The sequence below is a fragment of the Eumetopias jubatus genome, unplaced genomic scaffold (genome assembly GCF_037043125.1).
Source record: "Eumetopias jubatus isolate StellerSeaLion01/CBP00866 unplaced genomic scaffold, mEumJub1_p1.0 scaffold_13, whole genome shotgun sequence".
NCBI lineage: Eukaryota > Metazoa > Chordata > Mammalia > Carnivora > Otariidae > Eumetopias > Eumetopias jubatus.
In genome coordinates this window covers 43,715,627-43,738,640 of record NW_028274819.1, presented here as the reverse complement: position 1 = coordinate 43,738,640, position 23,014 = coordinate 43,715,627, and the positions used below count along the sequence as shown (strand labels likewise).

The 23,014-nt window shown below is 38.6% G+C and overlaps 1 protein-coding gene across 2 annotated transcripts in view; it reads left to right on the top strand.

Annotated features, from left to right (window-relative positions):
- The window catches only part of PDE3B (phosphodiesterase 3B), a 164,267-nt gene that overhangs the window by 137,074 nt on the left and 4,179 nt on the right, over positions 1 to 23,014 (top strand). Inside the window, exons 11-15 of one of the 2 annotated variants that reach the window (XM_028116858.2) lie at positions 2,402 to 2,515; positions 8,043 to 8,242; positions 16,615 to 16,818; positions 18,625 to 18,786; positions 22,758 to 23,013. In XM_028116858.2, the coding sequence (XP_027972659.1) occupies positions 2,402 to 2,515; positions 8,043 to 8,242; positions 16,615 to 16,818; positions 18,625 to 18,786; positions 22,758 to 23,013 (936 nt within the window). The remainder of the gene's footprint in view (positions 1 to 2,401; positions 2,516 to 8,042; positions 8,243 to 16,614; positions 16,819 to 18,624; positions 18,787 to 22,757; position 23,014) is intronic. The other variant, XM_028116860.2, reaches the window with a different exon arrangement.

Here is a 23,014-nt window from a genome sequence, read left to right as displayed (position 1 = left end):
ATTTTTTAATTATCCATAGAGGGGCGCCTGGGTGGCTCAGTCATTGAGCATCTGCCTTCGGCTCTGGTTGTGGTCCTGGGTCTTGGGATCGAGCCCTGCGTTGGGCTCCCTGCTTGGTAGGAAGCCTGCTTCTCCCTCTCCCACTCCCCCTGCTTGTGTTCCCTCTCTCGCTGTTCTCTCTCTGTCAAATAAATAAATAAAATCTTTAAAAAATAAATAAATAGGGCGCCTGGGTGGCTCAGTTGGTTAGGCGACTGCCTTTGGCTCAGGTCATGATCCTGGAGTCCCAGGATCGAGTCCCACATCGGGCTCCCTGCTCAGCAGGGAGTCTGCTTCTCCCTCTGACCCTCTTCCCTCTCATGCTCTCTGTCTCTCATTCTCTCTCTCTCAAATAAATAAATAAAATCTTTAAAGAAAATAAAAAATAAAAAAATAAAATTATCCATAGAATTTCTGTTTCTAACTGTGTTCTGACTCACAGATTAATTGCTAATGGCTATTTGATTTTATGGTAAAATAAAATTTGAATTTCATATTAGGAAATGATACAGGTTTCCTTATACATCTATATATTCTACAGTTTCCCTTCATATGGACACATTTATGGGAAACCACTTACATAAACACAGAGCAAATTATTCTTAAATTGCTTTAACTCAATAATGATACTTAATGTGAGTTATATGTACTGTAATTTCCACATATAAAGTATGCTTTTTAAAAAAGTGACTGCATTTTATAAATAGAATAAAGTGATACTTTATTATTTTTTTTAAAGATTTACTTATTTATTTGAGAGAGTGAGCACGAGCAGAGGGAAGAGGCAGAGGGAGACGGAGAAGCAGGCTCCCTGCTCAGGACCCTGAGATCATGACCTGAGCTGAAGGCAGATGCTTAACCGACTGAGCCCCCCCAGGCTCATTTAAAGTGATACTTTAAAATGGACTTCAAAGGAAGGAGAATGGGAAAAATAAAGAGGCACTAAAGAGTCTTCACTATCAGCTCCAAATAGGATATTAAGAAAAGAGCCTCTGGATCTAACTTTTCTAAATGTTAGTATCCAAATTTGTAAATAGAAATTACAGTAGTCTCTACTCCATAGGTAGTGATAAGATAAGCCATGGAAAGCACATATCAGAATTCCTGGCGTATAGTAAATGGTCAATTGACTATATGAATAATTAAGCTCCTCGCAGACTGACATCATATCGTATCGATGGCCTGAACACTTAGTATTGTGTCATCTGCTGATTCTACCTGGTACTCATTAAATATCTGTTGAAGTGTTGAACTTTTATTGCATATCAGCTGTGACTATAATCATTAGATCTATGAAGATTATATCATTTAATCCTTGTTGGAAAATTTATATTATCTACCTTTCACAGGTGAGAAGTAAAAACTCAGAAGAAACTTTCCCAAGATCATAAAACTCTTAGAAATGGCAAAAGCTGAGTTTCACCTGTAGGTCTTGCCTTTTCACATAGTGATATTTCAGTAAACCAGTGTTTTCTTGATCATGTACTATGTCTCAGACGCTGTTCTGGATGTTTTCATATGCCATTTTAACATTTCATCCTTCTACCTTCTAGCAGGCCTGAGAGATAGGTGTGTCTCATCTTTTCTTTCTTTCTTTCTTTTTTTTTTTTTTGGTGTATGTGGTTTTTTTTTTTTTTTTTTTGTGGGGCGGGGAGTTCAAGTATCCAGAATTTCTAAGTGTTGCCTGTGTGCAAACATGGGTCTTCATAATCCAGACACTATTTACATAGTACTTTTAAAGCTACAAAATAGCAACCTTCAGTAAATTTTTCAGTGCCTTTTTTTTTCTTTTTAAAGATTTTGTTTATTTATTTGAGAGAGAGTGAGAGAGAGCACGCGCATGAGCAGGGGGTAGGGGCAGAAGGAGAGGGAGAAGCAGACTCCCCACCAAGCAGGGAGCCCGACATGGGACTCAGTCCCAGGACCCTGGGATCACAACACGAGCCGAAGGTAGACGCTCAACCATCTGAGCCACCCAGGCGCCCCTAAATGCCTTTCAATTAACCCTTGTTACTTGCCTTTCCTTTGACTGTCTTACTACGGTTTCATAGTATATGTGAAAGTTTTTAAAAGAACTTTTTAATACATCAAGAGACTTTAAAAAAATAAGATGAAACAAGGGTTCCTGGCTGGCCTGGTCACTAGAACGTGCTACTCTACTCTTGATCTCAGGATTGTGAGTTCAAGCCCTGCATTGGGCATTGAGCCTACTTAAAAAAAATTAAAATGAAATATAATTTTGGGAAGTTATTCCAAGCCATACATTTTATTTATAAGGATATAGGATAGTAGAAAATTATTGTACTTTAAGAAATGCCCTATGTGAAACATAACATTTAGTAAAACATTTTGGTGACTTTAGATCATAATCGCATACACGCCACAGATGTCCTACATGCAGTTTGGTATCTGACAACGCGGCCAGTTCCTGGTTTACAGCAGATCCACAATGGCCATGCAGCAGGCAATGAAACAGGTACTTCCGTCTACAAATCTTCCTTTTAATTATTTGTCTAGAAATAATAAATCAAGCTATCTCATTTCATTACCTCTGTTCTTCTAATAATTTCACTAAGTAACCTTTGGTACATGTAAATGACTATATAAATTTTGATGCATAATAATGGCATGCAAATTAGGAAACCTAGGACCCACCTTAAGAGCTAGGTTTTGATGAAATACTGTTGGATCTACCATGTTTCTTTTCTGTGTCCCGTCCTGCTGCTTGCTATCCGGAATAGTGTGATAATCGTTTCTTTGGTCTTTTCTTTCAATTCTTGGTTTTCTGTTTTAGGTGTATCATGTAAATTTAAAATATATAACCTTCACAGTGAAAGCGGCCATACTTAAAAGCCTCACGTAAGCATTTAAACAGTGACATTAAAAACCTTTCATAACATTTATGTTTTGCTCACAAAGAGGTTAATTCTGTTCATCATGAATACAATTATTTGTACAAATGTAATGAATTTATATAACATGGTTGGTTCTCTTACTCTAGTTTGTAAAAGAAGGGAGAACTACTTCAGCGAGATACACACACACTCGCACACACACACACACGGTTACTGATGCCTGGAAATGTGATCATGCTAATCAGGGCAAACGTCATAGGCTTAGCCATTGCCTTACAGTGTTTGGTCATTGAGTCCAAAGTTACTGCCATTACGTTTTGTGCCATTTCCTATTTACTCTTTCTTAGTCCTTCTCATTCCTTCCATTAGTTCTGCGCTTCCATCAGATCATTTACTTCAGCTTTTTTGTTTGTAGGTGTATATATTTTCTTAGAAGAATATTTTCATATTTTAGCACATTTGACGATAGTGATTGATCCTTATTATCAAGAGGAAATAAGTTTCCTACTATACATGGGAGGATGTATGTCCGTAACCCAGGGGATTTTTTGGCCTTTTTGGTACTCCCATGTACAGTGACAAAAGATAATGGAAAACTACAGTAATCCATTATCATCAGGATCACAATAGTGCAGACCCTTGAAAAGATAGGTCATTTCACTAGGCAAAGTACCATGATCAGTAGAGATGCTGGCTGAGGACAAAGGGAAAATGGAATTGTTAGTGGAATAAGAAAATGATAAATCTGAAGTACAGCTATGTGACCGGTCTCAGGAGTGAAATCTATTAATAGCTATATGTATTTTCCTCATTGATATTTATTTTATATAATAAGCAAATTTTTTCTTCCTCTTTCTCCTACCACCCAAATATTGGTGGACATTTGGGTTCTTTCTACTTTGGGGCTATTATGAATAATGCTGCTATAAGTATTCTTGTACTAGGTTTTGTGTAGATATGTTTTCATTTCTAGCTGTGGAATTCCTGGGTCATAAGATGATTCTGTGCTTAACATTTTGAGGACCTGCCAAAATGTTTTCCAAGGTGGCTGCACTATTTTATTTTCTCAAGAACAATGTACGAAGAATCCAGTTTTTTGCCACTTCTTGTTATTACCTTTTTGATAACCATTCTTTTTTTTTTTTTTAAGATTTTATTTATTTATTTGAGAGAGAGAGAGAATGAGAGATAGAAAGCACGAGAGGGAAGAGGGTCAGAGGGAGAAGCAGACTCCCTGCTGAGCAGGGACCCCGATGCGGGACTCGATCCCGGGACTGCAGGATCATGACCTGAGCCGAAGGCAGTCGCCTAACCAACTGAGCCACCCAGGCGCCCTTTGATAACCATTCTAGTGGCTGTGAAATGGTATTTCATTGTGGTTTGGATTTGCATTTACCTAATGGCTGATATTGTTGAATGCCTTGCCATTTGTTTTTCTTCTTTGAAGAAATGTCTATTCATGTCTTTCATCCATTTTTAAATTTGGTCATTTGTCTTTTTATTATTGAGCTGTAGGAGTTCTTTGTATATTTTAGATATAAGTCCCTTATCAGATTTATGATTTGCAGCTATTTTCTCCCATTCTGTAAGTTGTCTTTTTACTTTCTTGATAGTGTCTATTGAAGTACAAAAACTTTTAATTTTGATGAAGTCTAATTTATCTTTTTCTTTTCTTGCTCATGCTTTTGGTATCATATCTAAGAAGGGTTTTGCCTAACCCAAGATCATGAAGATTTACTCCTATGTTTTCTTCGGAGAGTTTCATAGTTATAGGAAGTTTAGGTCTATGACCCATTGGAACTAATTTGGGGGATAAAGGAAGAGGTCTAACTTTCTTTTGCACTTGAATATCCAGTTGTCCCAGAACCATTTGTTGAAAAGAGTTCTTTATATATACTCCACATAGTCGGCTCTTAAATGTTACTAAATCAGTTTCTACCTTATAAGATGTGAGCATTGAATGAAACAACATGTATGAAAGAGCCTAACATCATGCAGGGCACATAGATGGCTCTCAGCATGGTCTTAGCACCCTTGTACAAAATCAGTTAGCCATAAATATGAGGGTTTATTTCTGGACTCTCAGTTTTAGTGCATTGATTTTTATGTCTGTCCTTATTCCAGTACATTATCTTCAGAGCTTTGTTAGTAAGCTTTGAAATTGGTAAGTTTAAGTCTTCCATCTTTGTTCTTTTTCAAGGTTTTTTTGGCTGTTCTGGTTCTCTTGTATTTCCATATGGATTTAGGTCCAGTTTGTGACTTTCTACCAAAAAAAAAACAAAAACCAGCTAGGATTTTGATAGGGATTATGTGGACTCTGTAGATCATTTGTGGGGAGTATTGCTATTTTAACAATAGTAAGTCTTCTGGTCCATGAGCATGGGTGTTTTTTCCACTTATTTAAGTTTTTAAATTCTTTCAACAATATTTTTTAGTTTGCAGAATACTGGTTTTGTACTTCTGTTAAGTTTATTCCTAAGTATTTTATTCTTTCTGGTGCTAATGTAAATGGAATGGTTTCTTGGGGCTCATTTTTTGATTCATTGCTATCACATATAAAAATAATTGATTTTTTGCATAGTGATCTTTTATCCTGCAATCTTGATGATCACCTTTATTAGTTCTAATAGTTTTTTAGTTGATTTCATGGTATTTTTCTATATACAAGAGCATGTCATCTATAAGTAGAGATAGTTTTACCTCTTTGCTGTGTGTTGGTCTCAGCCTGCCAGTAACCAGTGTTGTGGCTGGACCAGCTCTTGTGGTTATTATGATTGCAAGATGCCCTTTAGCAATAACCATCAAGAAACAAAAAATAACAGTTATAGGAATTGAAAATTACATAGCATAGCTGGGACCACAGAGCAAGGTCACGGGGGAGAGAGAGAGAGGTCACAGGGAGGGGGAGAGAGAGAGAGAGAACATGCACAAGCATGCATGCAAGCAGATGCACCTGAGGTTCATTGGGGTCAAGAGTAGGGGGGGTTTCACTGGCTCACTCTTTATTGGTGAATTTAAAGCATAAGAGCAGGAATGTAAAGCATGGATAGAGAAAAAAACCAGCAGCCCAAATGGTCAGTTATTGAAATGAACCAGGATTTCTTTTTTTTTTTTTGTAAAGATTTTATTTATTTATTTGAGAGAGAGAGAATGAGAGAGCGCACGAGAAGGAAGAGGGTCAGAGGGAGAAGCAGACTCCCTGCTGAGCAGGGAGCCCGATGTGGGACTCGATCCCAGGACTCCAGGATCATGACCTGAGCTGAAGGCAGTCGCTTAACCAACTGAGCCACCCAGGCGCCCTGAACCAGGATTTCTAAAACAGAAGTAGCCTGGCTGTTTGTCTAGACAGGTGGCTGGCAGGGTGTTTCTTTGCAGTTGGCATCTTTGAAATGGATGCCTGGGAGATCAAAGCTTAAATTAGGCACTTATGTTACAAAAAAGGAGGGGGGTACTGTCAGGATTTACACTATTCTCTTCCGGTCTGGATGCCTTTTACTGAGGCCTCCTTTTAAGTTAATCAGTCAATTAAAAGAATCACCGTTTTCTGAAGAAAGTAAACAAATAGGATCTGTGATAGTTATGTTGAATTGTCCTTGCCAACTATTTTATTTTTCATACTATTAATTTCATGTTAAAACAAAACTGAATGTATTAGGATCCTAATATGTCAATTTTAAGTAATTGAGTTTAAAAGGATGTCTTTTGCCATTTTTGGTATTATATATGTGTATTTATAATTCTAGGGGAAATCCAGAATGCATATAACATAGGGAAAAATCAAATTATTGGCTAATGTTGATAACTAAAGTCTTATTAGAAATTTGAATATTTAAATATATCTTTATCCATACATTTAACTGTCTTAATTATTTTTTAAAAGTTCTAGTGTGGGTGATTCTGAAACTCAATTTAATTAAAAAACAGAAACAGCATAAAAATAATGAGGTATCTTTGTAATTATCACTAGTGTGTATTAAAGTCATTATGTTAAAAAAAATTCATATGGGGCACCTGGGTGGCTTAGTTGTTAAGCGTCTGCTTTCGGCTCAGGTCATGATCCCAGGGTCCTGGGATCGAGCCCCGCATCGGGCTCCCTGCTCAGCGGGGAGCCTGCTTCTCCCTCTCCCACTCCCCCTGCTTGTGTTCCCTCTCTTGCTGTGTCTCTCTCTGTCAAATAATGAAAAAAAATTTTTTTTTAAATTCATGTGATGGCAAATATTTAGTGAAGTAAATTATGATAAAGATCATTTTGGACTCTGACAAGCCAGGACATTATTCCTAGTTTGCCACTGATGAAGTCAATCAGTGAAATTTTGTATCTCTCTAATATCTTTGTGGTTTTATTTGCTGTCTACTCTAAATATAATTTATTTTTTCCTTCTTATACTTCCTTCTTATACTTTCCTTCAAAAGTAATGGAATGACCATCTAAATAGATAAAGCCACTAAAATACAAAAAAAAATGAAGAAATCAATGGTAAGATATTAAGACATGGAAAGCACAGTGTTGATAATGAAAATATTGTTTCTAACTGGAAGATAAAAAGAGAATTATGTTATGAGACATTCCTCAGTTTTCTACTTCTTTTCATTTTCCGTAGTTTTTCTTGCCATTGTCTTATAAGGGGCTTCATGGAAAAAGAGAAGGGAGGAGAGACTGTAGTCAGGGCTACAATGAAATGTAATCTCTCTAGTAAGTTTTGAAAAGCATCTATGTTGAGAAGCTTAGTTTGTTAATACATTAAACTCCTAAATCTTCATACAGTTTCCACGAAATTTTATTCTCTAGATTGCTTTTTCCTGTTACTTCCTATGCCTTGGCCATTATCTCTAGTCCTTCAATAATAAATGTTAAGAGAACCGGAGGCTTTAAAAAATTATTAGCCTGAGTAAGAGAGCATCATAAAAATCTCATAATGTCTTTATAAAGTAAGTGACTTCTGCGTCATGTTTAACCTTGTTCCTCTCTAGTAGCATGTGTGCTGGAAAGAATAGACTGTTTTAAGTCCCTGTTTATAAATAGACTGTATTTCTTAGCTTAGTCAACAAGTAAGATAAATAATCATATTGCCTATGGGGAACCCCCTCCTTAGTCTCATTTTGTGAGGAAGTTATGTGTAATGCTGGCTTATTTTGCTTGTTCCTCAGATTCTGATGGCAGAATGAACCCTGGGCAAATGGCTTACATTTCTTCAAGGAGCTGCTCTATTCCAGACGAGAGCTATGGTTGCCTTTCTTCAAACATTCCTGCACTGGAATTGATGGCTCTCTATGTGGCAGCCGCCATGCATGATTACGATCACCCAGGACGGACAAATGCATTTCTAGTGGCTACAAATGCCCCTCAGGTAGGAAATACGTTTTCAGAAAGATTCAAGAGTGATTCTGAAGTTTCACAAGCATGTGGTATATCCTTTTGTAACCCACCCTTCAGTTGACTCAGATAGGCATTCCATCTATGTGGTAATTAATTGGATTTTAACACATGGCACTGACATGAGATGTGCCAAAGAATGAAGAAGAAATTACCCTCTCCCGCTTGAAAAGAAATAAAATGGTCATCAAAGAGTAACTCGCTGTTTTATGAAATTCTGGAAGCCTTGCTGCCAGTATCTTTGCCTTTGATCAAATTGATAAGACTGACTAGATGTAAGCCTGATTCTTCCTTCTTCCTTTCTGTGGCTAAAAGCGTAATGATGAAGAACTATTATTTTCGTTGCTGTCTTCTTTTTTCCCTTAAGGCTCAACTCTAAATCTCTTAGTGCTGCATATGTTAGTGTATGTAAACATTTCTTCTAGTACCACTTATTTTTGTATCCAGTACAGCTTATAAGGTGCAAGATTCCTCTACCTTTGCATAAGAGGTAGGAGTTCCCACAAATGGATACTGTAATTGCAGTAGCTTTAGACATTAGGACTTGGAACTAAATCCTTGGTTTTAAGTGGTTGTGGGTGTTTGTTTAGGCTGGTGATTCCTGAAATGTCATCTTTGTTTCTAACTGTGTGCCTTTCAAAGAACAAGTAGTCAGTGACTGCTTGCTGAATTCAGCTTACGTCTTTACTGCTCTGTGTATAAACCTCACTTCTGATTTTTTCATCTTCTGTAGCCATCCTGTGTTGCTCTTCACACTTCTCTTTCCCACACTCTCACTATTTAAAAGAAGAGGAGATCGGTTCTCTAGCCAGAACAAGAATAGGATTCAGAGACGGAGAGGGAGAGAGGGTTTAAAATGCTACATGATTCATTTCTCCAGTGAGGCTTTATCTATTAATAGCTCATGATTTCCGCAGGTAACTTTTCAATGAATTTCGATCTAGATATTAATATTTGTCCACTTTCTAAAAATAGCTGTGGGAGAGATGACAAACCAAGGACACATGCCTCCTCATGTGCATTGCCATTCTGCAGGAAGCGGAGGTGCATTCTCTGTCTCGCCTCACACTCCATCGTCTTTAAAAACCTGGTCCTGCAGGGAGTCGTGGAGCTGGGTGGACGGGGCACAATGCAAAAAGCACTGGTCTTGAGATCAAGAGACCCGAGTTCGATTTCTGATTACCCGGTCATTAGCCATGTGATCTTAGGCAAGTCACCCTTGTCTTTCTGAACCTCAGAATATGGACCTGATATGATTAAAGGTAAGGGGACAACATATGGGATGTTTTCCATTTTGTGTGGTTTGAGAGGCTCCTGAATCAGGTATCATATAGATGGAAGTTACTAACTCTTCTCTTTCACTCTTGGCTTTAAGTCTTTCATCAGCTTCTAGTACAGGTGAGTCAGGCTTATTACCTCTCCTTCAAGGAGATGATGAGTGAGCGAACTCCAGTGTTACCTCTCTCACCTGCAGATAGAACAATGATATGTGAAAATCATTCCTACAAGTTATACGCTCGAAACTGTTTTCCTAATCAAAAGAAAAATGTGAAGTCTGGATATAATATCAGTAATACACATAATTTCTAACTTTTCATTGTTAAGGACCGCCAGTAGAGGAAACAATGGGAAGTGTCGGAATGGAAAGGAAATTGCCAGGGAGTTCAGCTACTGAGAAAGTATAGTCTTCCACCCAGTCTCCTTGCTTACTTCCGGCTCCCCTTTGGTCTGTTCCAGACCCTCTCGCAGCATTCACCTCAGTCCTGGTAAAAGTCATTGTAATGGCTTGGGGGGTCATACCTGATTTAGCCCCCGTTGGGTCTTCTGCCTTTATTCACCCAGGTCCAGCCTCAGTGGCCTCCTGGCTGTTTTCTTCTGTATCCTGGGTGCACTCCCTTTCTGAGAGCCTTTGCACTTCCTGTCCTCCCTGCCCGGAGTGCTCTCTCCCCACACATCTACATGGCTCACTTTGTCACCTCGTTCCATGTAACATTCCACGAGCCCCCTCCTGGGGCACATTATGTTCCTAACCTGCTTTATGTTTTCCATAGCAGTGATCATTCAGCATACTATATATTTTGTGTCTTGTAGGGCTCTCCTCAGTGGAATATGGTTTCATGAGAATAGGGATCTTTGCCTTTTATTCCCTAATATCTAGAATAGTGCCTAACACATAGAAGTCATTTAGTAAATACTTGTTGAATGTTGAAGGATGCCTGATTTTTTGGCTCTGCAGGACTGCTAGCTTGTCTGAAATATATTCTGTTCTTCCCAAAGTAATGAAATTCACGAGACCTTCTTCAGCTAGTGCGGGTGAGATAAGGATCCTTCTGTGAAAGCGTGAGGTGTGTTTATTAGGTAATAAAATAGGTCCTCTCATTTTGGGAAGCTCAGTGGGTCTAATTAGGCCACAATTAGTGAAAAATGTTATTGCTTCAGTGGTAGTGTATAATACCACCAACTGGATCAAATGTTCTTCTTCATTCTCATGTTAAGGAAAGTACACTGGGAAGGTACAGGAGGATTATTTTATATTCTTGTTATGAAAGAAGGTGAAACACTTAGGTTTATCCTGAAGAGATGCCAGTATTAAAATTCGAAGAGATTTCTGAGCTATTTCCACATGAAAAGCTGGCTAAAAGATGGAGATTAGTGCTTGAGGTATTAGAGTTTGAGAATATTTTCATGATATTTGGGGTAAAAGGAAATGAAATTTGAGGTTGAGATTTGTAAATTGGAGACACTCATAAATGTTTTATCTCCCAAAATACGTATCAAGATGGGGACTAAACACATGCATTTGACTCTTCATTATAACAGAAGAATAGGTGGGGAAAAGTATTATCATCAGAAGATTAAAGAGTTTTCCAGAAATTTCTATTTCTGGAAAATGAAAAACAGATGACTGTGGAGAGGTGAAAGCACATTAGAGGTGGCTACAGCTTAAGTGGAACTCTAGAGAGACTCCTGATGCCGTTTGCCTGGGCTTGCTACACACGCGTGCGCGCACACATGACCGTGTGCACATGCACCCCCAATCCCTGTACACGCACACTACACATCTTTATATAAAGCTACTACAACCCTGCATTTACCTCCAGGCAGAAAACTCATCCCTCAGGTATTGAAGAGAGTAAGAATTACTTGTTTTAAGTATTAGTACTCCAGGGTAAATCCTTCTCATTCTGGAAACTTAACAGCTGACAACTGGTCTCATAACTGTAAAGCAAAACCTAAATGCCATCCACATTCATAGAGTTTCTACTCATCTTCCCAAATTAAAGAAGAGACTCAACACTAAAATAAACAGAAGAGAATCTAGAATTCTTTTTTTTTTTTTAATATCAACAGATAACCCAAGGATCACTAGACATGACATTAACCAGTAGCTTGGAAAGAAAAGGCTAAAATGGACATGGTAACTAACTACGGGGGCGGGGGGGAATCTAGGGAATAGAAAAGCTGTTAAGTTTTTCAAAAAGGTATTCTCAGAATTGGAGAAACACTGCGTCCCTAAGAACAGGAAGCTATGAAAAAGGAAACACCAGCGAACAGGTTAGAGCTTTTAGGAACTAAAAATATTACTGCAAAAAAATTTTAAAAATTCAACACAAGCCCTGGAAGTAAACTCCAGGTAACCTCTCCCAGAATGCAGACCAAAAAGAGAAGAGATGGAAAATATCACGAAGGGAAAAATGTGGCATGGTGGACCAGGTCATGAACTGACTATTGGAGTTCCAGAAAGAGACAGTCTTTGGATCAAAGGGGTTCAGCAGGTCCCAGAGAAGTTGAATGGGGAGAAAAAAACCTGCACATGGAGTGCCATGGTAAAATTTCTTAAAAAAAAAAAAAAAAAAGAATTCCTAAGAGAATGACAACAGTACACGTATAAAATAACAAAAATCCAACTGGCACCATATTTTAGCAAAAATGGATGCTCGAGGGTACCAGAATAAACAAATACTGGGTGCATACTGGGGGAGAGGCACTATTCTAGGCATTATTATTGAACAAAACAGGCCAAAAAACATCTCTGCCCCCATAGAACGTACATTCCAGTAAAGCAAGAAAAAGAATAGAGTGTATGTAGGAGGCAGACGATTATGACGTAGGTGCTAGGAAAGAAGTAACCCGGGAAGGGGATGGGGAGGGTTGGCCTAAAGATATTATTTTCAAGTTAGATTTCTGTATCCCGCTAAGCTACAGCTGAGTGTTAAGAGCAAAATAAAGAGAATCTCAGATATACAGAGATAAAATAAATCACATACCCATTCACCCTTAGAAAGTTACCTAAAAAACATGTCTTAGCAAAACAAGGGTGATAAGGAAGACAAAGGATCTTAGAAGATACAGGATTACCAGAAATTTGAGAACAAACCCAGAACTTCAGGATAAAGGGATCCCAAAATGACAGCTGTTCATCTTGACTATTTCTTTTTTTGTTTTTTTTTTTAAAGATTTTATTTATTTATTTGACAGAGAGAGAGACAGCGAGAGAGGGAACACAAGTGGGGGAGTGGGAGAGGGAGAAGCAGGCTTCCCCGCGGAGCAGGGAGCCCGATGCGGGGCTCGATCCCAGGACCCTGGGATCATGACCTGAGCCCAAGGCAGACGCTTAACGACTGAGCCACCCAGGCGCCCCGATCTTGACTATTTCTTTAAGGAGAAGTACGTTTTCTCTCTCTTTTTCTTTATAAAACTAGCTGTTTTGTTTTCTGTAGCACCTGATTTACTACCTCTGTTGGATTTTTTTAAGAATTTTTTTAAATGAAAACAATTTTTCTTAATCCAAGATTTTTCACTTTTCGGAAATACGCTCTTTAATCTCATGACTAGGACCTAGAGACTTTTTAGTGTTTCCTCTTGTTTCTTGTGTTTCAAAGGGGACATTTGCTCAGATTTGTCAGCCTCTTCCTTTGTGTGATCTAAGTCTTTGATATGTTTGCTGAGTTTTCTCTTTTCATTTATTGAAAGGTGTTTATTATTTGTTAAGATTAATTCTATCAGTTTGTATTAAATCCTGTTTCACATCTTTCCAACTCAAAAAGAGGGTGAAAAACAAATTTGCTTTGCCAAATTAGAGATTTGCCTGTGGAGCAAAGGAAGGGGATCCCTAGCTGGAGAAAGCCAGGATCAAGATGCTTTAGCACAAAGTCCAAGCATAGTTACTGCAGCTCCAAATTAGCTGGGGCTGATCTTCCCTGTCTGGTTGTCAGAAAGCCCTCAGGAAAAGCCAGCTGAGGCTTCACCATCTGTTTTACCTGGAATGTTTTTCTTACCAGGTTTAAGCTTGGCCTTATTGTTCTGTGTATTCACTGAATATTCTTCCTAAAGTGGAACGCTCATTTGCCTCCTACTTAACTGCTCCATGATTGTTTCTTGCCTCTACTCATCTATGAGGTAGTGGGTTTATTGGGGTCCAGCAGGGGACTCTGTCCACTTATTCTCCAGGTGGGTTTTCCTTCTCATGCAGTAACTTAGTTGGCCTCTCCTCAATCCATTCCCACTTTCCCCATGTATTTGAAATTTCCAGTATGATGATAATATCTAGACTTTAATATTGATTCAGATTTTTTTTGCCCCTATTTTATATTTCTTTGGTAATTTTTTTTTAAGATTTTATTTATTTATTTGAGAGAGAGAGAATGAGAGACAGCACGAGAGGGAAGAGGGTCAGAGGGAGAAGCAGACTCCCTGCTGAGCAGGGAGCCCGATGTGGGACTCGATCCAGGGACTCCAGGATCATGACCTGAGCCGAAGGCAGTCGCTTAACCAACTGAGCCACCCAGGCACCCTCTTTGGTAATTTCAAAGGGCAGTTTGAATGGTGAAGAAATTCTGAACTTAATTCTTTTACTGATCTTGCTAGCCAACAGTTTATTAAGTCAGCTAGCTCTACAGGGCACTTACTATATGTTGTGCTTTATTGAGCTGGATGTTTGGTTACTTCTTCCTGAACAGACAAAGCTGTTCTAATAGTTTATCAGTTTTTATCAGATTTGAATATGAATTAGTGAAATCACTATTAAATATAAAATGACCCCTTAGGGAGTCTTTGAAGCTTAATCTTTCTCTTTGAGGTTTATGATGTTTGGAAGTTATAATAAGGTTAGTATAAGTTTTTTTGACATTTTTTTGTTGACATATACTTGATAATGTAACATTGTGTTAAGTTTAAGGTGTACATGTTCATTTGATACACATTATCATTGTAATACTACCATCATGTTACCTAATATCATATCTTTTTTGTGAGTACATTTAAGATCTAGTCTCTTAACAACTTTCAAGTATATAATATAGTACTATTAACTGTAATCACGATGCTAGGCATTAGGTCCCCAGAACTTCGTCATCCTATAACTGAAGTTCGTAACATAGTCTGTTTCTATGAGTTCAGCTTTTTTTCCCCCTTTAAATTTTTTTATTTTTATGTTAATCACCATACATTACATCATTAGTTTTTGATGTAGTGTTCCATGATTCATTGTCTGTGCATAACACCCAGTGTTCCACGCAGAACGTGCCCTCCTTAATACCTATCACCAGCCTAACCCATCCCCTACCCCCTCCCCTCTAGAACCCTCAGTTTGTTTTTCAGAGTCCATCGTCTCTCATGGTTCATCTCCCCCTCCGATTTCCCCCCTTCATTCTTCCCCTCCTGCTATCTTCTTTTTTTTTTTCTTAACATATATTGCATTATTTGTTTCAGAGGTACAGATCTGTGATTCAACAGTCTTATACAATTCACAGTGCTCACCATAGCACATACCCTCCCCAATGTCTGTCACCCAGCCACCCCATCCCTCCCACCCACCCCCACTCCAGCAACCCTCAGTTTGTTTCCTGAGATTAAGAATTCCTCGTATCAGTGAGGTCATTATGAGTTCAGCTTTTTAAGATTCCACATATAAGAGATACCATACAGTATGTCTTTCTTGATTTAACTCACTTAGCATTGTGCTCTCAAGGTCCATCCATGTCTCAAATGGCAGGATTACCTTCTTTCTCATGGCTAAGTAAATATTCCCTCTCTCTCTCTCTCTCTCTCTCTCACACACACACACACACACACACACACACACACATCTTTATCCATTCTTCCACAGATGGACATTTAGATTGCTTGCAGCCTTTGTATGTCCCATTACAAAGCTTAAATCATCATTACTTTCATAAAGTCAAATGGTGTAAAAAAACAAACGATGTTATCTGTCTTATATTTAGACCATGGCTTATTTTCACAAATCACACATAAACTTGTTTAATTAAGTTCCCAGAATATGTGTCCTTTTTTTTCAAGATTTTATTTATTTACTTGAGAGAGAACAAGTGAGAGAGAGAACACAAGCGGGGAAGGGCAGAGGGAGAGGGAGAAGCAGACTCCCCACTGAGCAGGGAGCCCGACACGGGACTCGATCCCAGGACCTTGAGATCACAACCTGAGCCAAAGGCAGGTGCTTAACCTACTGAGCCTCCTAGGCGCCCCCCAGAATGTGTACCTTAATGTGGTTGCATTCCATTGTTATCTGTCCTTCTTTCTTATTAACAAGAAGCTCTGTGAAAACAGAGACAAGTTTTTGTTTATCCCTAGCCTTTAGCACTGACTGTGAACGTTTTTAAAATAATTACTATGCTTATTTAATAATTTTTAATTGCTTGATTTTTAGAGATAGAAGAGGCTCTAGCAATTCTATAAGCCATTGGTTTTTTAAATCTGTATTCCAAAGTTCTAGAGTACTGAGGGTCTTGCATTGAAATGAGGTGGATAAGAAGTGAAAAGTTGCACACCAGCTGAACCAGAGGATTTGTGCTACCTGTTTCATGCTTCTCTTACTCCCGGGCACTGTGCCCGGATCAGAGTGTAGGAATGTGTCCTTCCTGGACGTGCAGGACTCTCACTCACCCGGGACAGTACTCCTGCTTCCTCTTTGGTCATCAGCACCACTGATCGCATGCTAGCTGAAGAAGAGAAATGTGTCCCTACACCTGCTCTTCCTCTAAAGGCTTCACTAACAGAAGCTTTATCTAAGAAGGTTCACGGATTCAATGAAGTAGACCTCAAATATCAACTTTACATCTCCTGAGGGCAGTATGGTGTCTGCAAAGATGGACTTGGGAGATGAATTACCCTTTCACCTACTAGAAGTAGATGCCAACAAGGTCTACCTTACCCTTTTTGTACTTCGGTAAACTCGTTTAGAAAATGCCCACAAGCCTTCTTCACAGATATTAAAATGCTTGGCATATAGTAGTTACTCATTGTTTGTATTCTTCCATCCTAACTCTCTTTATTATTAAAGATTAATATCTCTGAGACGCCTGACTCATTTTTATTACTTTTCAGGCAGTTTTGTACAACGACAGATCTGTTCTAGAAAATCATCATGCTGCATCAGCTTGGAATCTGTATCTCTCTCGCCCAGAATACAACTTCCTTCTGAATCTTGATCATGTGGAATTCAAGCGCTTTCGTTTTTTGGTCATTGAAGCAATCCTTGCCACAGATCTTAAAAAGCATTTTGATTTCCTTGCTGAATTCAACGCCAAGGTTGGTGATACAACTTACTGTCTGGTTTCAGTGATGGAAATCTCTATTGTCAGTATTACTGATAAGTGTTTTTTATGTTAAGTTAGAATTAATACTACTCAAAGTCATAATATCTGATGTGAGATGATATGTATGTCAATATTTTTTAAAATAACTTTTTTGTCCTAAACATACTGTTACTTGCTACCTTTCCTTTCTGACACATAGACTTACAACTTTCTTTCACATGGTGATAAGCCAGTTCATGATGTCAAAAGCTTTTAGGGGAAGATTGGAGAATGTTGTGCATGGTGCCAAGTTAAGTTATTTTATGAAATTAAAGATGTTATGTGTCCGGTTATGTGTCCCTCACTGCACCTGTTAATCCCTTCTTCCTATTAGTCTTTAACTGGCTGGTGTGGGAAAGAAGTAGCCTCCACTCTTCCGCTTGAGAATAATGTGCTCATTGAGCAAGTCCTGGGATCGCCCTCTCTGTACAGTCACGCCAGCAGGAATAAGTAGAGAACAGGTGGCAGTCCCTGCCACCAGGAATTCACCGTCAGTAGGGAACTGAGAATCACTGTCCTCAGGTGACAGCGGTGCTCCCTGGAAGGTGTTCTGTCCCTCCGACATTAGGGGTGGGAAAAGCTGAGAACCACTGCTTTACAAATTCCTGCGGGAAGGATGCTCCTGCTTTGGCTGGCAGGAAGCTGTTGCCTTGATGACATTTGTGACAGAAAGGAGAGGTGTACCTTCAGGCTAGAGGAACTGATACCAAGGGGATACTAGATTTAACCCCCTGTGTGGAGACCCTATATGTGGCTGTTGTGGTATCAAATACTTCTAAAAATCAGCAAGAAATCCATGTGCCTTTAAAATTATTTTATAGTTGTGTAGCTCTGTTTTATTTAATAATAAAATGCATTTAAGTGCTTAAGTCAGTAATAGAAGTTTTCACAGGTAAAAGATCACCTAGTCCAATACTTTTGAATCTGTGTTCCTCAGAGGTTTCTATTCCATTGTCTCTCAGGAAAATGCCATACCTACATGGTTTCAGTCAGAAAAGCTTTTCTTTTAAGTGTTTTCTGTAGTGGTGGTCTACATAAATTTTCCTTTGACAAAAGGGTTTGGTGCCCAAAAAACTACCCTCAAAGTTCAGAAGCCACTGATCTGGCCCATTTACTTCATTTTTTACAAGAGAAAATTTGAGTTTTTGAAAGGCAGAGTAATTTGCCTAATTAGTGATGATAATTACATTTACTATGAACAAAGCATTTTTCATTTATTAACCCTCATGGTAATATGGCTAGATTGGTACTACTTTTTCTGTTTTATAGATGAAGACAGATTCAAGGAGATTAAGTAATTTTTCCAGTATTACACAATGAATAAATCATTGAGTTGGGATTTGAAACCATAGGGATCAGCTTTTAAGACTTGTGTTCTTTCAACTATATATTTTCCTTTCACAGCTGAAGCCAACTTCTCTGTGGATCCTAAGTGTTCTTTTTTGCAGTAGAATTAGTTACGATTCTTAAATGATTTATTGATGTTTTACATATACATATATTATATATTAACATATATGTTATATATATACACACGTTACAATTTTCTGTAGTAATCACAAATATTGAAACCCATGGTTTGTTATGTTTTTATAGTGCTTTGCTTCCAATGAAACAAAATCATAATGACACTTCAAAGGGAAACTTAACCCATGTTCCTTCCTGTAATTTAGACAGGAAGCAGTTTTAAGATAATTTGGTTAAAAAGACAAAACAAACTGTGCCCTCAGAACCTAAAATAATTGTTTGTCCAAAATAGGCCAACGATGTAAATAGTAATGGCATAGAATGGAGCAATGAGAATGATCGCCTCTTAGTATGCCAGGTGTGCATCAAGCTGGCAGACATCAATGGACCAGCGAAAGTTCGGGACTTGCATTTGAAATGGACAGAAGGCATTGTCAATGAATTTTATGAGCAGGTAAGTTGAAAATTGAGATGGGTGGGATTTTTGAGAGCTGCCAGCTGAAGACACAAGTCTTTGGGATTTGGATAGCTATGTTAAATGTTTGATGTCTGGTTACTTTGACCAAAAATGGTTAGAAATTGTAGAATTTGTGCTGGTCGTAGTATTTTCTCAGCTCTTTTTTGCTAATAAATTTAAAAACTAGCTCATTCCCAACTGCCATGGGTCGAATGTCCCTTGAGGCTAGAGGTAAGGTCTCTTTTAAAACCCTGAGTGCCTATAACTTTTCCAGATGAAATTTTTTTTTTTTAAAGATTTTATTTATTTATTTGAGAGAGAGAATGAGAGATAGAGAGCACGAGAGGGAAGAGGGTCAGAGGGAGAAGCAGGCTCCCGGCTGAGCAGGGAGCCCGATGCGGGACTCGATCCCGGGACTCCAGGATCATGACCTGAGCCGAAGGCAGTGGCTCAACCACCTGGGCCACCCAGGCGCCCCCTTCCAGATGAAATTTTTAAAATTGATTCAGGGTATACTTGGGTTGATATTCTTTAAATATAATTATTTTCAACTCTGCTGTAGAAAGACTGCTGACTGCCTTAGAAACAGCCACTGGGTAAAAGTCCTGGCAGAGGGGAAGACATTTGAGAGCTAGAAACGGGGATAAAGTGGGTATGTCATGGTTTTTTAGGATTCAAAGATAAAAACATGCTAAGTTTTTAAAATCGTGTCTTTAAACTAATACTCCTGGGCGCCTGGGTGGCTCAGTTGGTTGGGCGACTGCCTTCGGCTCAGGTCATGATCCTGGAGAGCCAGGATCGAGTCCCGCGTCGGGCTCCCTGCTCGGCGGGGAGCCTGCTTCTCCCTCTGACCCTCCCCCTCTCATGCTCTCTCTATCTCATTCTCTCTCTCAAATAAATAAATAAAATCTTTAAAAAAATAAATAAATAAACTAATACTCCTGTAACTGAACTCAGGTTTATATGCCCACCACGTAGCAAAGCCAGTCACTGAGATGTTGAGTATACATCAAAGAGTTTGAGAGGCAGCCAAACTAGGAAGGGCAGGCCTCAGATTTGCCTCCTCAAAGTGGGAGAGTCGGGAACATGTAAAGGCAAATAAAAGGATGTGGGTATAAGGGAGAGGAGCTGTGGGATTTCAAAATCAAGGAAAGGAAGTTAGGAAGTAGGAAAAGGTTGAAGTCCTTTCATTGTCTGCACCTGCATGGAGCTTCCGCATATATTTTCATGTGACCCATGACCAGAAAATGGCATTCTCAGCATGATAGAAGGGGGGCAGGAGGTTAGGCCCTTCTACATTAAAAGTTTATCCATTGGACACTTGTCCGTGCTCAGAGAAGGTCGGTGGTCCTGACTGGTTCTGGCTGGTTTCTTGGTAAAGCCTTAAGTCTCTGCCAAACCACTAAATCAACATTCTGCTATTGTGAGGTCTGGCAAGAACATTATCTATAGAAACATGGTGGCAAGCTGCATTCCAAGAACAAGCAGATTTGGGTAAAAAGTTACAGTTGCACTTATTAGTCCCATTAACCCTTTGATTACTGGTTTCACTACCACTTTACAGACTCTTTATCAATTTTTTTTTGTTGTTCAATTCTGAAGCTCACCACAATGTAGAAGTATATGGATTTCCCCACAAGCCAGCGTTTCATTAGCTCCAAAATACCGAATACATCTTCTTGACTTTGGAATTGCATTCCTTGGGAATCCTTGTTGACCCTAATAATCAGGCAAGATTAAGAGGTCTACCAAATGAGGCCTTCAAGACAGAGTTTTCTTACCATGAGCTGCTACTCCAGTAGGGGTGATGAATCTGTTATACCTTGTTACACCTGGATTGTATTGAATAGTGAATGTGCAGTCTTTCACCCACCTTAGCTAAACATCCCACCACAAGGCTTACTCTGCTATTTACAAGTTACAAAATACTATACGGTGAAAAAACCATGGGAATACATAAGTATTCCAAGATTATTATTTACTGTTTTGGTACATTTGAACTAAATTATATATAATTTGGAGATCTAAATGGTTATAAATATCTACCTAGAGATTGTAATATACTATTTGCATGTTCCCATCTTCATTCTCAAAGATAATTGAAGCCAGCCTCAGACTTCAGTTTGTATTCACAAAAGAATTTTACATTAAGGAAAATGCCATCTTTATATTATCTGTGCAAACAGAGGTAATAAAAACGTAGTGTATGCCAATTTTAGAAGACTCACTAATTCAGTAAACGAACATTAGAAAATTGGTAAAACCTAGAAGACATTTGTGATGTTACAAAACAGGTTTTTTTGTTTTTGTTTTTGTTTTTTAAACCTAAGAAGTTGTGAATGTTGTTAATCATTTAGCAGTTGCAATAAATGTAGAGGAAACCCCCCCAAAAAAAGAACATTAGAAAAGTTCGTTTAGACTCCATTTATAATTTAAGTATATAGAATGCTTATTAAACTTGGAATCCATGCTTAGGGTTCTCTTCTTTACCAGTATTGTGACCTTAGCTAAGTTATTTGACCTCTCTGTGCCTGTTTCTTCATGGATAAAACAGAAATATGTGATGGTATCTACCTCATAAGGTTGCTGCGAGGATTGGGTGAATTAATAAAGTTCTTAGAACAGTTCCTGACACATAAATGCTCAGTAAATGTCAGCTATTATAATTCCAGATCTATCACTAAAAACATTATTTCAGACAAGTTTTACTTAATCTTTCTAAGTTTCATTATTCACATGTTAAAGGAGAAAAGGGTCATCTGACACCCTACCACAGAGAGTTGTCATGAAGGTTAAAGGTACTAATCTATATGAAAGTCCTACTCAATCCTCATCAACACTATTAAATTTCTTTCTCAGTCTGGTTATACTCTTAAGCATCCTTCGGATGTGGATGCAAAATTCTAATCTTGCCCAACTTTTTATTTTTTTATTATCTTAATTATCCTGTCTTTATATCCCTATAGCCATTTAAGTACCATGGGCTTAGAAAAGCCAAACTCCTATTAAAAAAAAAAAAAGAAACAAACAAAACAAAATTGTAGAATCCTGTGGATAAACCCAACTGAGGTTTGTTTTTTTTTTGTTTTTTGGGAGGGTTTTTGGGTAAACAATGGTTTTCTTCCCCACAGAAGGTAAAATTCTAGATTTTTAATCATGGGCCCGTCACTATAACAGTTTCTGGTTGTTTCCCTAGGACAGTGTTGCCTCATCAGAGAGAGACGCTGCTTGCCTACACAGTTTATACATTCTGAAGTTCATTCATTCCCCACCAGTTCAGACAGTAGGAACAAAAAGGTCAACAGTACCTTTTGGGGAATGCTCAGTACTGTGCTAAATACTGAATATTGTTTTTCATCCTCATAGCAACCTTGTAAAGTACATTATTAAGATTTTACACATGAAATGGGCATGGAGCTTGCTCAGCACCGCACAGGTAGTAGGTGGCAAAAGCAGGCTTTGACAACTGCATCTGTCTGATCTCACAATACGCTCTCTGAAGCCCTGGAGACCACAGGGGGAGGGTGTCAGAGGGCAGGCAGTTGGACCCCGACTCCTCACCTCAGCCACCCATACCTCTCCTTCTGCTGTTAGAAACAGGTAGGGTGTTGAAAGGCAATTGCAAAATTCAACTCTGGGCATTTAAGGTACAACAACTTGGCTGATATCATCTCCCCCTAGGAGAAAGACATACAATTTTTCAGGTTGTTAGATTTGTTGATTTTTTTTTTCATGTATGTTTTTCTTGTTCACTGAACATCAACCATCCTGGTTAACTGGTGGGGTGTGAAAATAAAGTCTTGTATTGGAGAAATTCATACAGTTGAAATGACAGTAATTAGACACTTTGTAAAAATGATTTTGATGTAGACTATGCGTATTAAAAACTCAAGATAATTTTAACAGCAAAGCTCAGTGGTTATTCTTTCAACAGTTCAAAATGGTACTTTTCTTTTTAAAATGATCAGGGAGATGAGGAAGCAAACCTCGGTTTGCCCATCAGTCCCTTCATGGATCGTTCTTCGCCTCAGCTAGCAAAACTCCAAGAATCTTTCATCACCCACATCGTGGGTCCTCTGTGTAATTCCTACGACACGGCTGGCTTGCTGCCGGGTCAGTGGGTGGAAGCAGAAGAGGACGAAGACACTGAGAGTTGTTACGATGAAGAAGATGGTGAAGAACTAGATACAGATGAGGAAGAAATAGAAGACAATCTAAATCCTAG